The sequence below is a fragment of the Mangifera indica genome, chromosome 16 (assembly GCF_011075055.1).
Source record: "Mangifera indica cultivar Alphonso chromosome 16, CATAS_Mindica_2.1, whole genome shotgun sequence".
In the NCBI taxonomy this organism is placed as follows: Eukaryota; Viridiplantae; Streptophyta; class Magnoliopsida; order Sapindales; family Anacardiaceae; genus Mangifera; species Mangifera indica.
Genome location: NC_058152.1, coordinates 11,832,204 through 11,845,281, shown reverse-complemented (window position 1 = coordinate 11,845,281; position 13,078 = coordinate 11,832,204). Strand labels below are relative to the sequence as shown.

The 13,078-nt window shown below is 32.4% G+C and overlaps 1 protein-coding gene across 1 annotated transcript; it reads right to left on the bottom strand.

Moving 5' to 3' along the window:
* Nucleotides 1-4,214: 4,214 nt before the first annotated feature.
* LOC123198965 lies at nt 4,215-9,092 on the bottom strand. Its single transcript, XM_044613768.1, has 9 exons — nt 9,082-9,092; nt 8,819-8,955; nt 8,596-8,673; nt 8,330-8,395; nt 7,242-7,293; nt 6,958-7,055; nt 4,883-4,957; nt 4,691-4,803; nt 4,215-4,590 (listed from the first exon to the last, which is right to left on the bottom strand). Exons 1-9 carry the CDS (start codon nt 9,090-9,092, stop codon nt 4,501-4,503), a joined length of 720 nt encoding a protein of 239 aa, XP_044469703.1. The 3' UTR covers nt 4,215-4,500.
* Between the last annotated feature and the right edge of the window lie 3,986 nt (nt 9,093-13,078).

Below are 13,078 nucleotides of genomic sequence, written 5' to 3'. Positions count from 1 at the left end.
GAAGCATGAAAGATTGCAAGGAGAAGACTGTATCTAATTTAGTATCTGGTTCAAGCTTGGGATGGGAGGTAGTTAAATGGAAGCTGTTATCCTACTGTTGGGCATCCAATGCTCATTAACTGAAGAAGAGGCACCTGTTATACAGTCGTTACTTGGAGTAAGTGGTGATGTGCATGTTAGTTATCATGAAAGAAAATTATTCTTAGAATTCCTCTGTTTTGATTTTAGATGTTAGTGGCTGCCTGATTCTAATCATGAGCATGAAGACCAAGAAATGGAAAACCAGTATCTTGTTCTTTTTGCTTTTGCATTTAAATTAAAGCCTTTTTCTTTCTCTACTTATGATATTTGACTTTCATCACTGGATTTGTATAATTAGATTGCTACATACTGCATCTGCTTTTCTCCTTTTGCACACTTATAAACAATTCATCTTCTGTTGATTTCATTTACATTAGATACAGCTTATTGTTAAATTGAAGTCTTCTCAGATCTGAATCAAATTACGTCAGAACTTAACTATTAGAGTCTGTTGCTACTGTGTAAGTAGAGCAAGTTTCTAAGGTTTCCATGACTCGGGCTGTTATGCTTTGGAACTCAAGTCAATTTGATATCCTGCTAGGCTGATTTTATTTCAGTTCAAATTTAGACCTCAAACTCAGATATCATTTATATCAATTTTGCACCTATTTGTCTTTATGCTTATATCTTGCATGCTTTTTTATGTCTAAAGCTAATGGAGCTGCATCCCATCTTGAGTTCAAAGGGCATGAACTCTCCATCCACCCAATTTGTAACCCCAAGTAGATTTGGAATTTATGAGCCCATCCATCAAATTCGCACATGGTGGGAAAACTTTAAAAGTAATGGCAATCCAAATACATCAACACCTATGATCGTGGAGGTGGATACAAAACTAGACACTCAGGTGCAAACTATTGACATTTATTCTACTTCTTCTGATGGGAGGGAGGTGGAACATTCCTACCTTCCAACAAGTACGAACAATAAGCAAGTAAACCTTTGGATAAGGTAAGTTCGATTGTGTTTCTGGTCATTTGTTTACCTCTGGTTCTTTTTTATATGAATTTTATTTGTGTTGGGTGGATGTATTTGTTAGTTGGATGAAAGATTTCCACTGAAAATTAGAAGGGTACACACCATTTTTCTCCTCCATGTTATCTTCCCCTCTTTTCCCTGCCATATTTTTCTAGTTCATGTTAGCTATTGTACATGTTTATATGCATCTTCTGTTTTCAGCAGACCCACGAACACTTGCTCGGCTTCTTAGTCTTTGATCCTTGTTTCTTTGAAATTATTGTTGCTTTATGTTGCCTAGTTGGCTGAAACTTTTGTAAAATGGTTCATGTATTAATGCGATTAAGGCAGTTAGTGCATTGGTTCACGAGGACTTTTGGTCATAGTTTGTGATCTGGTATATTTGTGTTTTGCTAATGTTAGCAGATAATATTCTGTTGTTTTCTCTGGCTTTCTTGAATAATAACAACTATTTTCAAATCCTCTTGAAGCTGACTATCCTCTTGATCCTTTTCAGAAAAGGGTTGAACAACTGGAGAGGTATCTGATAAGAAGTGCAAGAAACAAAGAGCAAACAAAGAGCAAACTGAACATTCCCGGTAGGAATGTTCTGCCTGTTTTCTGATGTGTTTATAATTTACCTAACGACTTGTGCACATACGAGCAAAAGGTAACTTTTTCTCTGACAGGGAAGCATATAAAGGAATGCCTGAGAAATATCCTCAGGCTGGTCCAAACGCTCATGATTATCAAGTTCCTGGCCAGCCAGTTTTTGCTCAGCAACCAAATGATGGAAGAATATGCTTTATCCCCAAGATGATAGAGTTAATGTAACTTCTTACGGTGCAGTCTTCACACCAGCCATATATGTAGTTATCAAATGCAAGATTTGTATGCAACTTTTAGTGGATATGCAGGGAATTTATCCCTTATTCCTGTCTTCTTATAAAATGTGTTTTTGTCCTATAGTCAAATATTATAAGGTAAATTGTTTTTTTTTTTTAAATATTCTCGAGAGTCTTACAGCTCACTCTTCAAATCTTTTTCTTTGCATAATTAGTTATGTTGTCAAATCGCCCTGCACCATTTAACAAAATTGGTTGCATATATGCCTTGTGTCTTGTGTGTGACCTAACAGTTAATTTTTAATTAAAATTATGAAGCAAATATATCATCACTACCGAAAACAACTCCTAATTGAATTGATTATCTACTAATCACCTTGCCAATGATGGGTTAACTAATATAGTACAAACTTAATTAGTGTTCTAATCACATCGAAACTAATTGGTTTCCTCACTCTTATGTGACAAATGTCCATCTCACACTCAGCTAATTAATTAGTTATCAATTCCCTAATGAAACAAAAATCACGAAATCCTATGATTAATATTTTTTTTTTTACAAATAAAAATTAATGTTGTTACATTCTTAAGGCTCGGGGTCATCACTGGATCACAATGTTAATATAATGTTTAATTGATTTAGAGCAGAATCGAAACTTCTTTGGGATTCCGCTTTTGAAAAAGTTAAGTCTAGAATTGAGCATCCTCAAACAAATCAGTGCTTAACATAATTAATTATGTTGTTAATTTGGAGTTATTTATGTTTAGTGGTAGATAAGAGACCAATTATTTTATGCTTAAGTGCAATCTGCCATTAATATACTGAATAATAATTATTCACAGTTTATTATTATTTTCTTTAATTTCTTCTCATTGTGAAATACAAATTCAAAGATTCCCATTTTTGTCAAAAATCTTTTAACTGATATATCTATCTATATATAACGAATGAAAAATCAGTATTACAAAGAATCAAACACATCTACTTCAATGATTTTCAGAAAGTATGTTTTTTTGTGGTTGATATAAGGGGCAGTTTTCCAGCTTATCCTGCTTTAACTCTGAAAATTGTTCCACAGACTTCTTCGACTCCTGCAAATCATAATGTCAACTAGGTGTAACAAGATTAGGGAGGACGTCATTCTTAGTCTCTTGGGGGAAAGGCTTATTTTCAAACTCAGAATTGTAATACAGCATTCCATCTCCTGGAACAGAAAGCACAGATTTTAACTAATCAAAGCAAGCTAATCAACTTATTACTCATAAATAAAGTTATAAGAACCTAACACCCCCTAAATGGGTATTGTTTTTTCAGTTTCTTGGAAAGATTTAGTTGTTATTTTGGTGGACTTCTTACCACGTTTGCAATATTTCCTGGCTTCCTCACATTCTCAGAAACAATGTGACAATTAGATTTGAAGAAGGGCATGAAATAAAGAAGCAGATTTAGATGAGAACAGTCGAAGCGCAAAAATAGAAAGATATGAGCTAACCTCGTCTTCTCAGTGGTGAAAAAGAGCTATGTCTGAAGGCCCTCTGCAGCTGTAGAATTCAATTAGGTTACAGTCAAAAACAGAAAAAATGCAGTTTCCTTCAAAATGAAAGGGGAAATGGATATCATATTAAGCTCAAGCATTTACTTCCAAGTAAAAAAAAATAGCTGAAAAGCATAAGGAACAAATCAGACTGCCAGAGCATACAACCACATTCTCAGAAACTGGTGACTGAGAAGAGCGATCTCTAATGCCGGTCAAAGCCTGAAAACTGAATTTTAAAAAACTTACTCTTTTTTTTCTTTTATTTTTTAATTCAATGGGGCACCTAAGCAAATCTATTAGTAGAGAAGAGATTTAAAAAAATATATTCAATGAAAGAAGCACTTCTGAACAAAATCTGGATAAACCCAAAGAATCTGTGAGGGCATATATTCTCACCTGTTAATCACCAATAGACAGGTGTCTGAAATTTTCATTTCTTGTCCATGGACATACAAGCACTCCAACATGTCAACGCTGCACACCTGAAAGAACTCAAAATTATTGATCAGCAAAACTGAAACTATTGAATGCAAATGATGTGAACATTGGTTGTTTTACCAGTGAAAAGGCAGCTGCTGCAATTTCTACAGCCTCTGTCCAACTTAAGTTGATCTTAAGTCTCTCTACCCAGCCTTGTTCCAACACTTCAGACCCTTTCTCCTCCACCACCCAAGAGCACAATCAACAAGTCCACAACAGAATCACTGCTCCAGCAAGCAAATTTCAATTCACAGCATCAACCTACCAAAATGAAGCAATGTAATAGTAGAAAAATAGGGGGCAGCACAGAATGTTATCAGAAAATGTTTCATTCATTTATCAATGTAATATTCAATCACTCAATTCATTTCATTACAATGCTGTCAATAGGAATAAACTGGAAACTGCTTAAGAAAAAACACACTCCAATACGAAGATGAAAATACTAAGCTGGCTAATATGAGAGGCCAGTACTCCCCACAAAAATAAACTCTCAATACAAATTTTTCTACATGATTCTTTCTACACAGCAATGCTCTCCCACTCCCATTTTAATTCTCATAGCCGCCTCTATTTCCATCCCAGTCTTAGGTCGTGTGTCATTCTTTAGAGCTGCTGACATGTACATGCCAGGTCCACTTTCTCCGTTTGCTGCATCTGGATTTCTTCAGGGTTTTTCTTCTATGGGCCTGCATGAATAAACTTTAGCAATTAGTACCATATCAACAAATTTACAGAGATGAACTTCTATGCATTTTGAAATCTCTTTCAATCAAATTATGCAATAACCTTGAGGTTGACATGTGATTCCTGAATAGGTTTTCCATCCTTTGTGCTCCACATGTGTACATCCTTCTTAAACTTTCTAAGAGTTTGACAAGGTATCATAAAAAATAAACCACCTGGAATAAGAAATCAATGCAACAATGAATTGCATTGGTCAAAAAGTTGGAAGAAACAAGGTTCTAAATGAAACAATACTTGCAGGTGTTTCTGGTTGTTGAGAGATAAGTATATCGAGGCTTCTATAGTTGGCAAATATTTCACCAATTTCAGCTGCACTAAACCATCAAATTTGAGCTAGTTAGTAAATATGCATTTTATGTGTACAATACATGTTTGTCGTATTTTACCATTTTAAACATGTTTCATCAATGTGTATTTTAGATCACATCATATCTTCCAATTGTTGTGCACAAGGCCATATTTGAGTCTTACTCTTTTATTTATTTTTTGAAAAATTAGAACTAGATAAATCATAAACACGATAAGAGGACCACCAAAGTAACCCTTCAATCTTCCCAAGAAGCTAGAAAAGTTATACCCCTCAAGTATAAAAGTTTGCATAGGTTTCTCCTCAACATAAGTTCTTGTATTGATTAAAAGTTTTTTTTTTTGGATTAAAACAATCCACTGCTACCCTAAAAGTGTTTATCTAAAATTTCATTGCATAATTTTAGAAGTTTTATTTATAGCTCAAAAAACTTGGTGAAGATGGAGCTAAACTTACAAGTCATAATCGGTGCACCAAAAATAGATATAAACTCAAATGATAAGAATGGATTTACAACCTTTCATTGGGCAGCAAAATATAGAAGGTAAAACTGTTACCACATATTTGGTGCCACCCACAAAGGTAAAGTAATTTGAAGAGTTTTACCTCTCATACTTTACTGCTCAATAAAAAGTTGAAAATTCATTCTCATTACTTAAATTTATATCTATTTTTGTTGCACCAAATATATCTTGAAAACTCAGAGTATAACCAAGTGCAACCGTAAAATATATCACTTCTACACCTAAAACCGTAAGCCCACCTTCACCTGTACCAAGTTTCTTAAGTCATAATTTAAGCTTCTGCAAAATTATGCAACGAAATTTTGATAGGGTAACAACGGATTGTTTCAATTCAAAAAAAGAAAAAAAAACTATAGAATCAATACAATTACTTGTGTTGGAAAGAAACATATAAAAAACAAATTTTTTGTTTAGGGTTTAGGATAAGCACCTCTAAGGTAGCAATGGATTGTTTCAGTAAAAATAAACCTTTGAAATCAATACAAGAACTTATATGGGAAAGAAACCTATATAAAAACAGATTTTTAGTTACCTCTTCCAATGAAATTTCAGTTATATAATTGTTAAGACAACTCTAAGACAATAGGTTTTCATATCTTTTATGAAAACTTTTAATTGTAGCTTTACCAAAATTATCAATAGGATCCACAATAAAAATGAAACAATGCAAAATTAAATAAATATTAAAATACTCGTTAAAATTATATCACGCTTATTATTAAGAGGTACAACTTTTCTAACTTCTTGGAAAGATTAAATGATTATTTTAGTTGTCTTCTTATCGTGTTTATGATTTTTTGGATTTTCTTGTTTGTATTAGAAAAAATATATATAAAAGAGTAGGACTCAAAATATGACTCTCTACACAATAATTAAAAGATATGATGTGAACTAACGTTGTCCTTTTGTCTTCCCTTTAGCGAAGAAGTACTATGCCTACATGTTCCTTGCATCAATGGCATTCAATTAAATTGGTAGGAAATCAATAACAAAAATCAACCCTTCAAAATAAAAGTGGAAAAATGAAATTATATCAACCTTAAGCAAGCACTTCCAAATGAACCAAAGAAAAAGCCAAAAAACCATGGGCAAATCAAATTGCGGCAACAATAAGCATACATATTTTTACGGATTTTTTATTTGAAGACATTAGTTAACAAAGTGGGCATTGCACTTAAACAAATTTATCTAACAAAAGATACAAAAATTAAAAATTAAAAAACAATATCTTCTGAGAAGTTGTCATAAGACTCATATAATCTGAATAAACCCCAAGAATCTTTGAGGAGGAGACAATGGTTTCTCACTTTTCAATCATTAGATACATACGCCTTTGCAAATTTTCATTTGTTTCTAAATAAACATACAAGCAATTCAACATCTCAACCATGTTAACTTGTAAAATTTCACTCTTTGTTAATTGATGAAACTGATAGACAACATTGAATATAAAATCTACATCAAATTATTGCACGAACCTTGAAATTTTAATAAACTCATGTACCGTCTTTGCATCTTTCTTTTTCTTTTTACTCCACACGTGGTCATCCTTCCTAAACTCTCAAAGCCTTCGCAGCTTAATGACAAAAAAGGAGCCACTTATAATTAATGTAACTTAGCCAAATTACATCCATAAAAAGGTTAGAAAAATAAAATCTCAAATGAAACAATACTTGGAGGCCTTCGTTGTGGTTGAGAGGCAAGTATTTGAAGCTTTTCATGGTTTTCAAATATTTTGCATATTTCAACTACATTCAATCACCTGTGTTGCGCTTCTTTCACGATTTCTTCAACACCCGCGTCATTCAAACAATCTGCAACATCATTCATATCAGTAAAACAATTCAAATTGTGAACTCATTCATAAGTACTTTCTCTGTTCAACCAGAAAGCATCTACCTGAAAGTGCCATAAGAAAGGTGTTAAAGATGAAACAAATGCTCGCAAAAACAGAGTATTCTGTTGATTGGAAAGTGTAATGATACTAAAATTTGGTGAAAAAATGAAAACAGTGTAGACTGATTGAAAAAAAAAAAATTGAAGAGCAAAATAGGAACCCTAAGTGTATAGAGAGAAAAAGAATGAACTGAAATACTGCATAACCTCTTATTTTATTGATAGAATGGCGAAAAGGTTCGAAGTCTCGATTACATTTGAGTTTATACTTCTTTTAGTCTGATGTGGCAATCCTGGTGAAACGCAATAACCACCATTTATCTTTTATAGAGAAAGCACACTAACATCGATTCTAAGCCGTTGGATTTTACTAAATGAGTCGTTAACTAACCGTTAGTTTTCTGAAAGGCTTGTGCCTCCTTGATACGGTTGAGCCAAAGCACCAAAAAGGGAAAGAAGAGAGGCAAAAGTGTCATAAGTGAAAGGAGAATTGTGATGAAACGAAATTAAATGAGAGAAGTTTACATCGAGATGGTCGAAGAGCAAATCCAAGTGGGTATTGATCACTTCGTTGAGAGATTTCCATAAGAAAGATATGATACTCTAGCATTTTTCAAGTGGGTACAGAGTTTTATTTGGAGTCATTTTTTCAGTGCGCCCAGAAAAATTCAAATGCAAACTTGTAAAATTAATTTCTCTAGCATGCTCAATTAATTTCATCTGTTAATAAACATTTGTTAGCAATGATACTTATCAACTCCGGCAATTCACAAGGGCTACTAGGTGTCCTTAGGTTTAGGAGGAAATCATTCCCAAATACATGGGGAAAAGGCTGATTTCAAAGTCATTATTATAATCTTGCATGCCATCTCCTAGAACAAGAAGAGAAGAAGCAACATTAATATTGACGAGCACACATCTTAACAAATTAGAGAAAGCTGTTCAATTGAATACCTGTAAAGAATACACTGCAACAAGACTCATCTTCACAGTCGTTATGATAATCTAGCAAGCCATTTTCTTCAACAGAAAAAAAGCAAAAGATGTATTAACTCAACCGGTTTAAACTCATTTTTAATAATGAAAGCAAACTAATCAACCGGTTTAAACTCAGATTTGTAACCTGGCATTCCATCTCCAGAAAGCGCAGACTTTAACAAATCAAAGCAAACTAATCAACTGATTACTTGTAAATAAAATAGAGCTGTAAGAAACCGAACCTGACACCCAGAATGGGTATTTCTTTTTCCAGTTTCGTGGGAAGATTGAGCTGTTACTTTGTTCGTCTTCTCTCCTTGCTGCCTTTGCAATATTTTCTAGCTTCCTGATATTTTCAGAAATAATGTGACAATGAGAATTGAAGAAGGGCATGAAATAAAGAAGCAGATCTAGATGACAACAGACGAACTGACGAAGCACAAAAGTAGAAAGATATGAGCTAACCTTGTCTTCTCGGTAGTGAAAAAGAGCTATGTCTTAAGGGCCTCTGGAGCAAGTGTTCAATCAGGTAGTAGTAAAAACAGAAAAAAATGCAGTTTCCTTCAAAATTTACTTCCAAATAACCTAAAATAACTCTCACTCTTCAATCATCCGATACATGTGCCTTTGAACCATCGGAGATGAGTAGATCTGAGGCTTTTATAGTTGACAAATATTTCAAGAATTTCAGCTGCTTTAAACCATCGGAGTTGTGCTTGTTTCCTTACTTCTTCAACATCTACATCAAGATGTTGATTTGGTTATGATCTTAACTCATTGGTTAAGTGCTCACCTTTTTTGAGCAGTAAAGCGTGTACCTGAGATCTCATAACAAAGGTTGGTTTTAAGCTGAAAAGAAATGAAACGGATGAGAGTACAAAACTGGGGTCATGTGCTTATAATGAATGGGTTGTGGCAGGGAAGAAAGACGCGAAAAGGAGAGACAGAGGGTTGATTTCTATTTATTTTTATGAAAAAAAAAACAGGTAAGCTAAACTTTTGCTTGAAGTAATAGAAGAAAGTAAGACACAAAAGAAATCAAATGAGGTGGGTGAAAAAAAGAAAACAGATAATTACAGTTGAAAATGACCGTTATTGTGTTAAAATATATATTTAGAAAGAAAAATGAATTACTTTTAAGTAGATGTGGATGCAAATCAAATTGAAACCATTTTTATTTGAAAGTTTAGTTGGGTTCAAATGAAAAAAACTCGGCTTAAATTAGTCTTTGTGTAAGCTAATTTAATTTGATTTAATTCGAATATACTTTTATTTAAAAAAGAATAGTATAAATTATGAGATTATCATTATTGATTAGGTAACAAATTTTATATAAAATTAACTTTCTAGCCTAAAACTAACTCAACGGCAAATGGAGACGTAGTTCATCTTTGAGCCTTGAATTTGAAAACTATATATTATATCTGAGGATAACCTACAAGTTTGGGTGTTTAGTTGGGCTAAATACAATAGGTGGTAAAGGCTGATCAGGTTTTGTTTAGGTTAATAGGTTGAAAGAGTGGATTTGGGTTTAGTTGTAAATAGTATTAGGTTGGGTGTGAGCCAATCGAGTTTTGTGTCTAATCTTAAGCTTGGGTACATTATGTTTGGGTTTCAGTATGGGTGGTTTAGTGGGTTTGGACAATTGAAAGGGGGTCCTATGCTTATAATGAATGGGCTATCAGTCATGAAAGGGTAGAAAGAGATGGCAAAAGTTTCAGAGACAAATTTGAGGGAAGAAGGAGAAACAGAACACTCTGTTTGTAATGACTATGGCTGCCTCATTATAGGTTGTAGCTCCTTCTTCTGTTGTGTCAAATGGGCCAAATCCCTTCACTAAATATAAATGAGGCATATTTAACTTATTAATTAATCACATAAAAGTATTTTCAGTGTTTTGAAGGATCAATGGAGGTTGCACCGTTAGACAGAATAAGGTGGATGCGCTTGAAAGAAGAAAGGCGGAGTTCTACTTGCCGAACAAAAAAAAAAAAAAAGGAAGGAAAGGTGGAGTTTTAAGTACCAAAATGAAAGCACGAAAATGAAAATGCCGAAACATGTTTTCTCAAAATTATAAAAAATGAAAATGTGATAAAATTAACAATGTTATACATAAAGTGTAATCAACCATGGTCATATGTATAATATAGAATAATGAACAATTAAATACAAAACTATAGTAGGGTTATGGGAAAACCTTAGTGACCCATGCCTCTGAATTCGTAGATACCCTAAAAATTATCTGTATACTTGTACTGACTGGTTTTTTTTCTCATAAAATCTCTCTAAATAACAATTTTAATGGGAAAATGTGTTATATTATAATTTCAAATACGAGTCCTAACTAATTTATAAAAGACTATTGCACCTATCAAAGGTCCAATAACCCAAAAACTCACACTAAACTGTTGTCATAAATAACCTTTTCTAGTAAGAACACTAAACTCTTCAATTACAAAGAGTCAATGAAAATTAAGAAGAATGTGTAATATATTGCGAGTGTTTCACAACGAAAAGAAAACTTGAGAGCTTAGAGTTGGTTAATTGTACCTCTAAGTTTCTCTAAAAAGACTGCAGTTTTGGCCTTGGCAGGTGTCTTTTCCTTTCTATTAGTTGTTCTACCTCCACCATTTGGTCCCTCCCTCTCACGTTTTCAACAACTTAAACAAGATTTCCCTAAATCTGACATGCATGAAACATAAGTAAACAATTTGGAATTATGTACTAAATTCATTCATTGACTTATCCATAGGGCTTTAAAAAATGGGTTAGATTCAGGGAATTTATGCACTAAATAATTTAAAATTATAGAGTTAGGAATCAAGGTTTTCAAGAACAAAAAACAAATCAAAACAGGAAAATAAATAAAGAATTAATAAGGCAAAATGGGGTTTTATATCACATGCATTAATATGATGCGTTGTGAATTGAAAATTAAGTCAATGATAAATTTCAAGCACTCCAATTTTCAGTCATTTAAGTTAATTAATTTCTTTCCTTTTCACCACTATTAAAAAAAAATTAATTTAATTTCTTTGAAGAATCTTTGGCATTGTGTTTTGCTTTTTGTATCCTGGGAAGAATCAGCAACGTTACATATAAATAGTAAACAAATGAGCAACTACAATTTTGACATATATTTGACATAAGTAAACAACTCCTTAGCACTTCTTGTTGTCTAAGGTACCTTTCTTAAGACAATCAACAATGAATTTCTTTACTGCATGTAAACATAGTCTGTTGGATTTTATCATACTCAATATAGAAATTTTTTTTATTTAGTTGATTTATTATCAACTTGCAAGATCAAATTTATATCTTCAGTCGTCATTGCAAATTAACTATTTTAACTTAACTCTAAGGGAGCATTTGATTTGAGTAATATTTTACTACCAAAATTAGAAAATTACTTTAAAGATAGATTATTTTGATGAGTACTAGATATAAATTATTACTTTGTTTGATGAAATTTAATAAAAATGGATAGCTATAAATAATTATTATATTTGGTTAGAAATAATAAAAGAATACTAGTATATTATTTTACTTAAATACCCTTAGATATAATTATTCTAAAATATTTTTTATGTTATTTGTTATGTTAATTGATAATGTGATTATTTTTGTCCTAAAAATTTTAATAAATAAATATATAGTTATAATAAAATCAAGATTACTTTGATAATTTTTTTAAACTTAAGGTAGAAATGGTAATCAAATTATCTTTTATATTAATTAACACATTATCGTTAGTAATAAAATATTATCAGAGTAATCTTTATGAACCACAACCAAACGCCCCCCAAAAAAGTTGAAGCTAGTTAAGGCCTCTATAAGTGATGTTTGTAGTAGATGTGCATGATCTTAAGAAGCTAGCATCTCACTGAACTAATTTCATATCCAACACAATTTATCCAAGTTAGGGATAATAAATCAGATTCAAATTCATCTTTGATTGAGAAGTCAAATCATGAGTATAGTATATAGAAACATGTTGATAAATTGGTAGTTATGTGGTTTCTGAGTTCAATTTCAAAAAATATGTTTAGTGCAATCTTGAGTTGTAAATTTGCTTTTAAAACATGGAATAATTTAGAAAGTGAGTTTATGGCTGAGCTCAGATTGCAAATGTTGCTTATTAGGAATATGATTTAGTGTAGTAAGAAAGATAATCTTTGTATTAGTGAGCTTATCAATCACACACTTGATGGACATAGATCAGAGCATGATGTTGCAGTAGTTAATTAGTTTGACCTCTAAATTAGAATCTAAAAACAGATTCCATATCTTTCACTTCAAGAAGCTCAATTGATCCTGCTACAAAAGTATGAATTAAAAGTTGAAAAGACTACTAAAATGCCAATTCATATATAATGGAAATACTAGAAGTCAAGTTATTTTTTTATTTTTTTATAATTCGGTGCAGTGCCTTCAGGAAATACATATTCTCTTTCACTTCAAGAAGCTCAATTCCTACTACAAAAGCATGAGTTAAGAGTTGAAAATGCCATGGATCTTCAAGGAGGTATAATAGCTTCCTAATAACCACCAATTCTGAATTCAATCAAAATCAATCAATGATCTTTTCCATTTCCTCATTAAAACCAATCCATATAATGGAAATGTAAGAAGTAGGGGTTTTTTTATTTGTTCAATGCCTTCAGGAAATACATGGCTCAATCTTATGGAGCCTCGTTCCCCATGGCTCAGACTTTTTTTCAATAC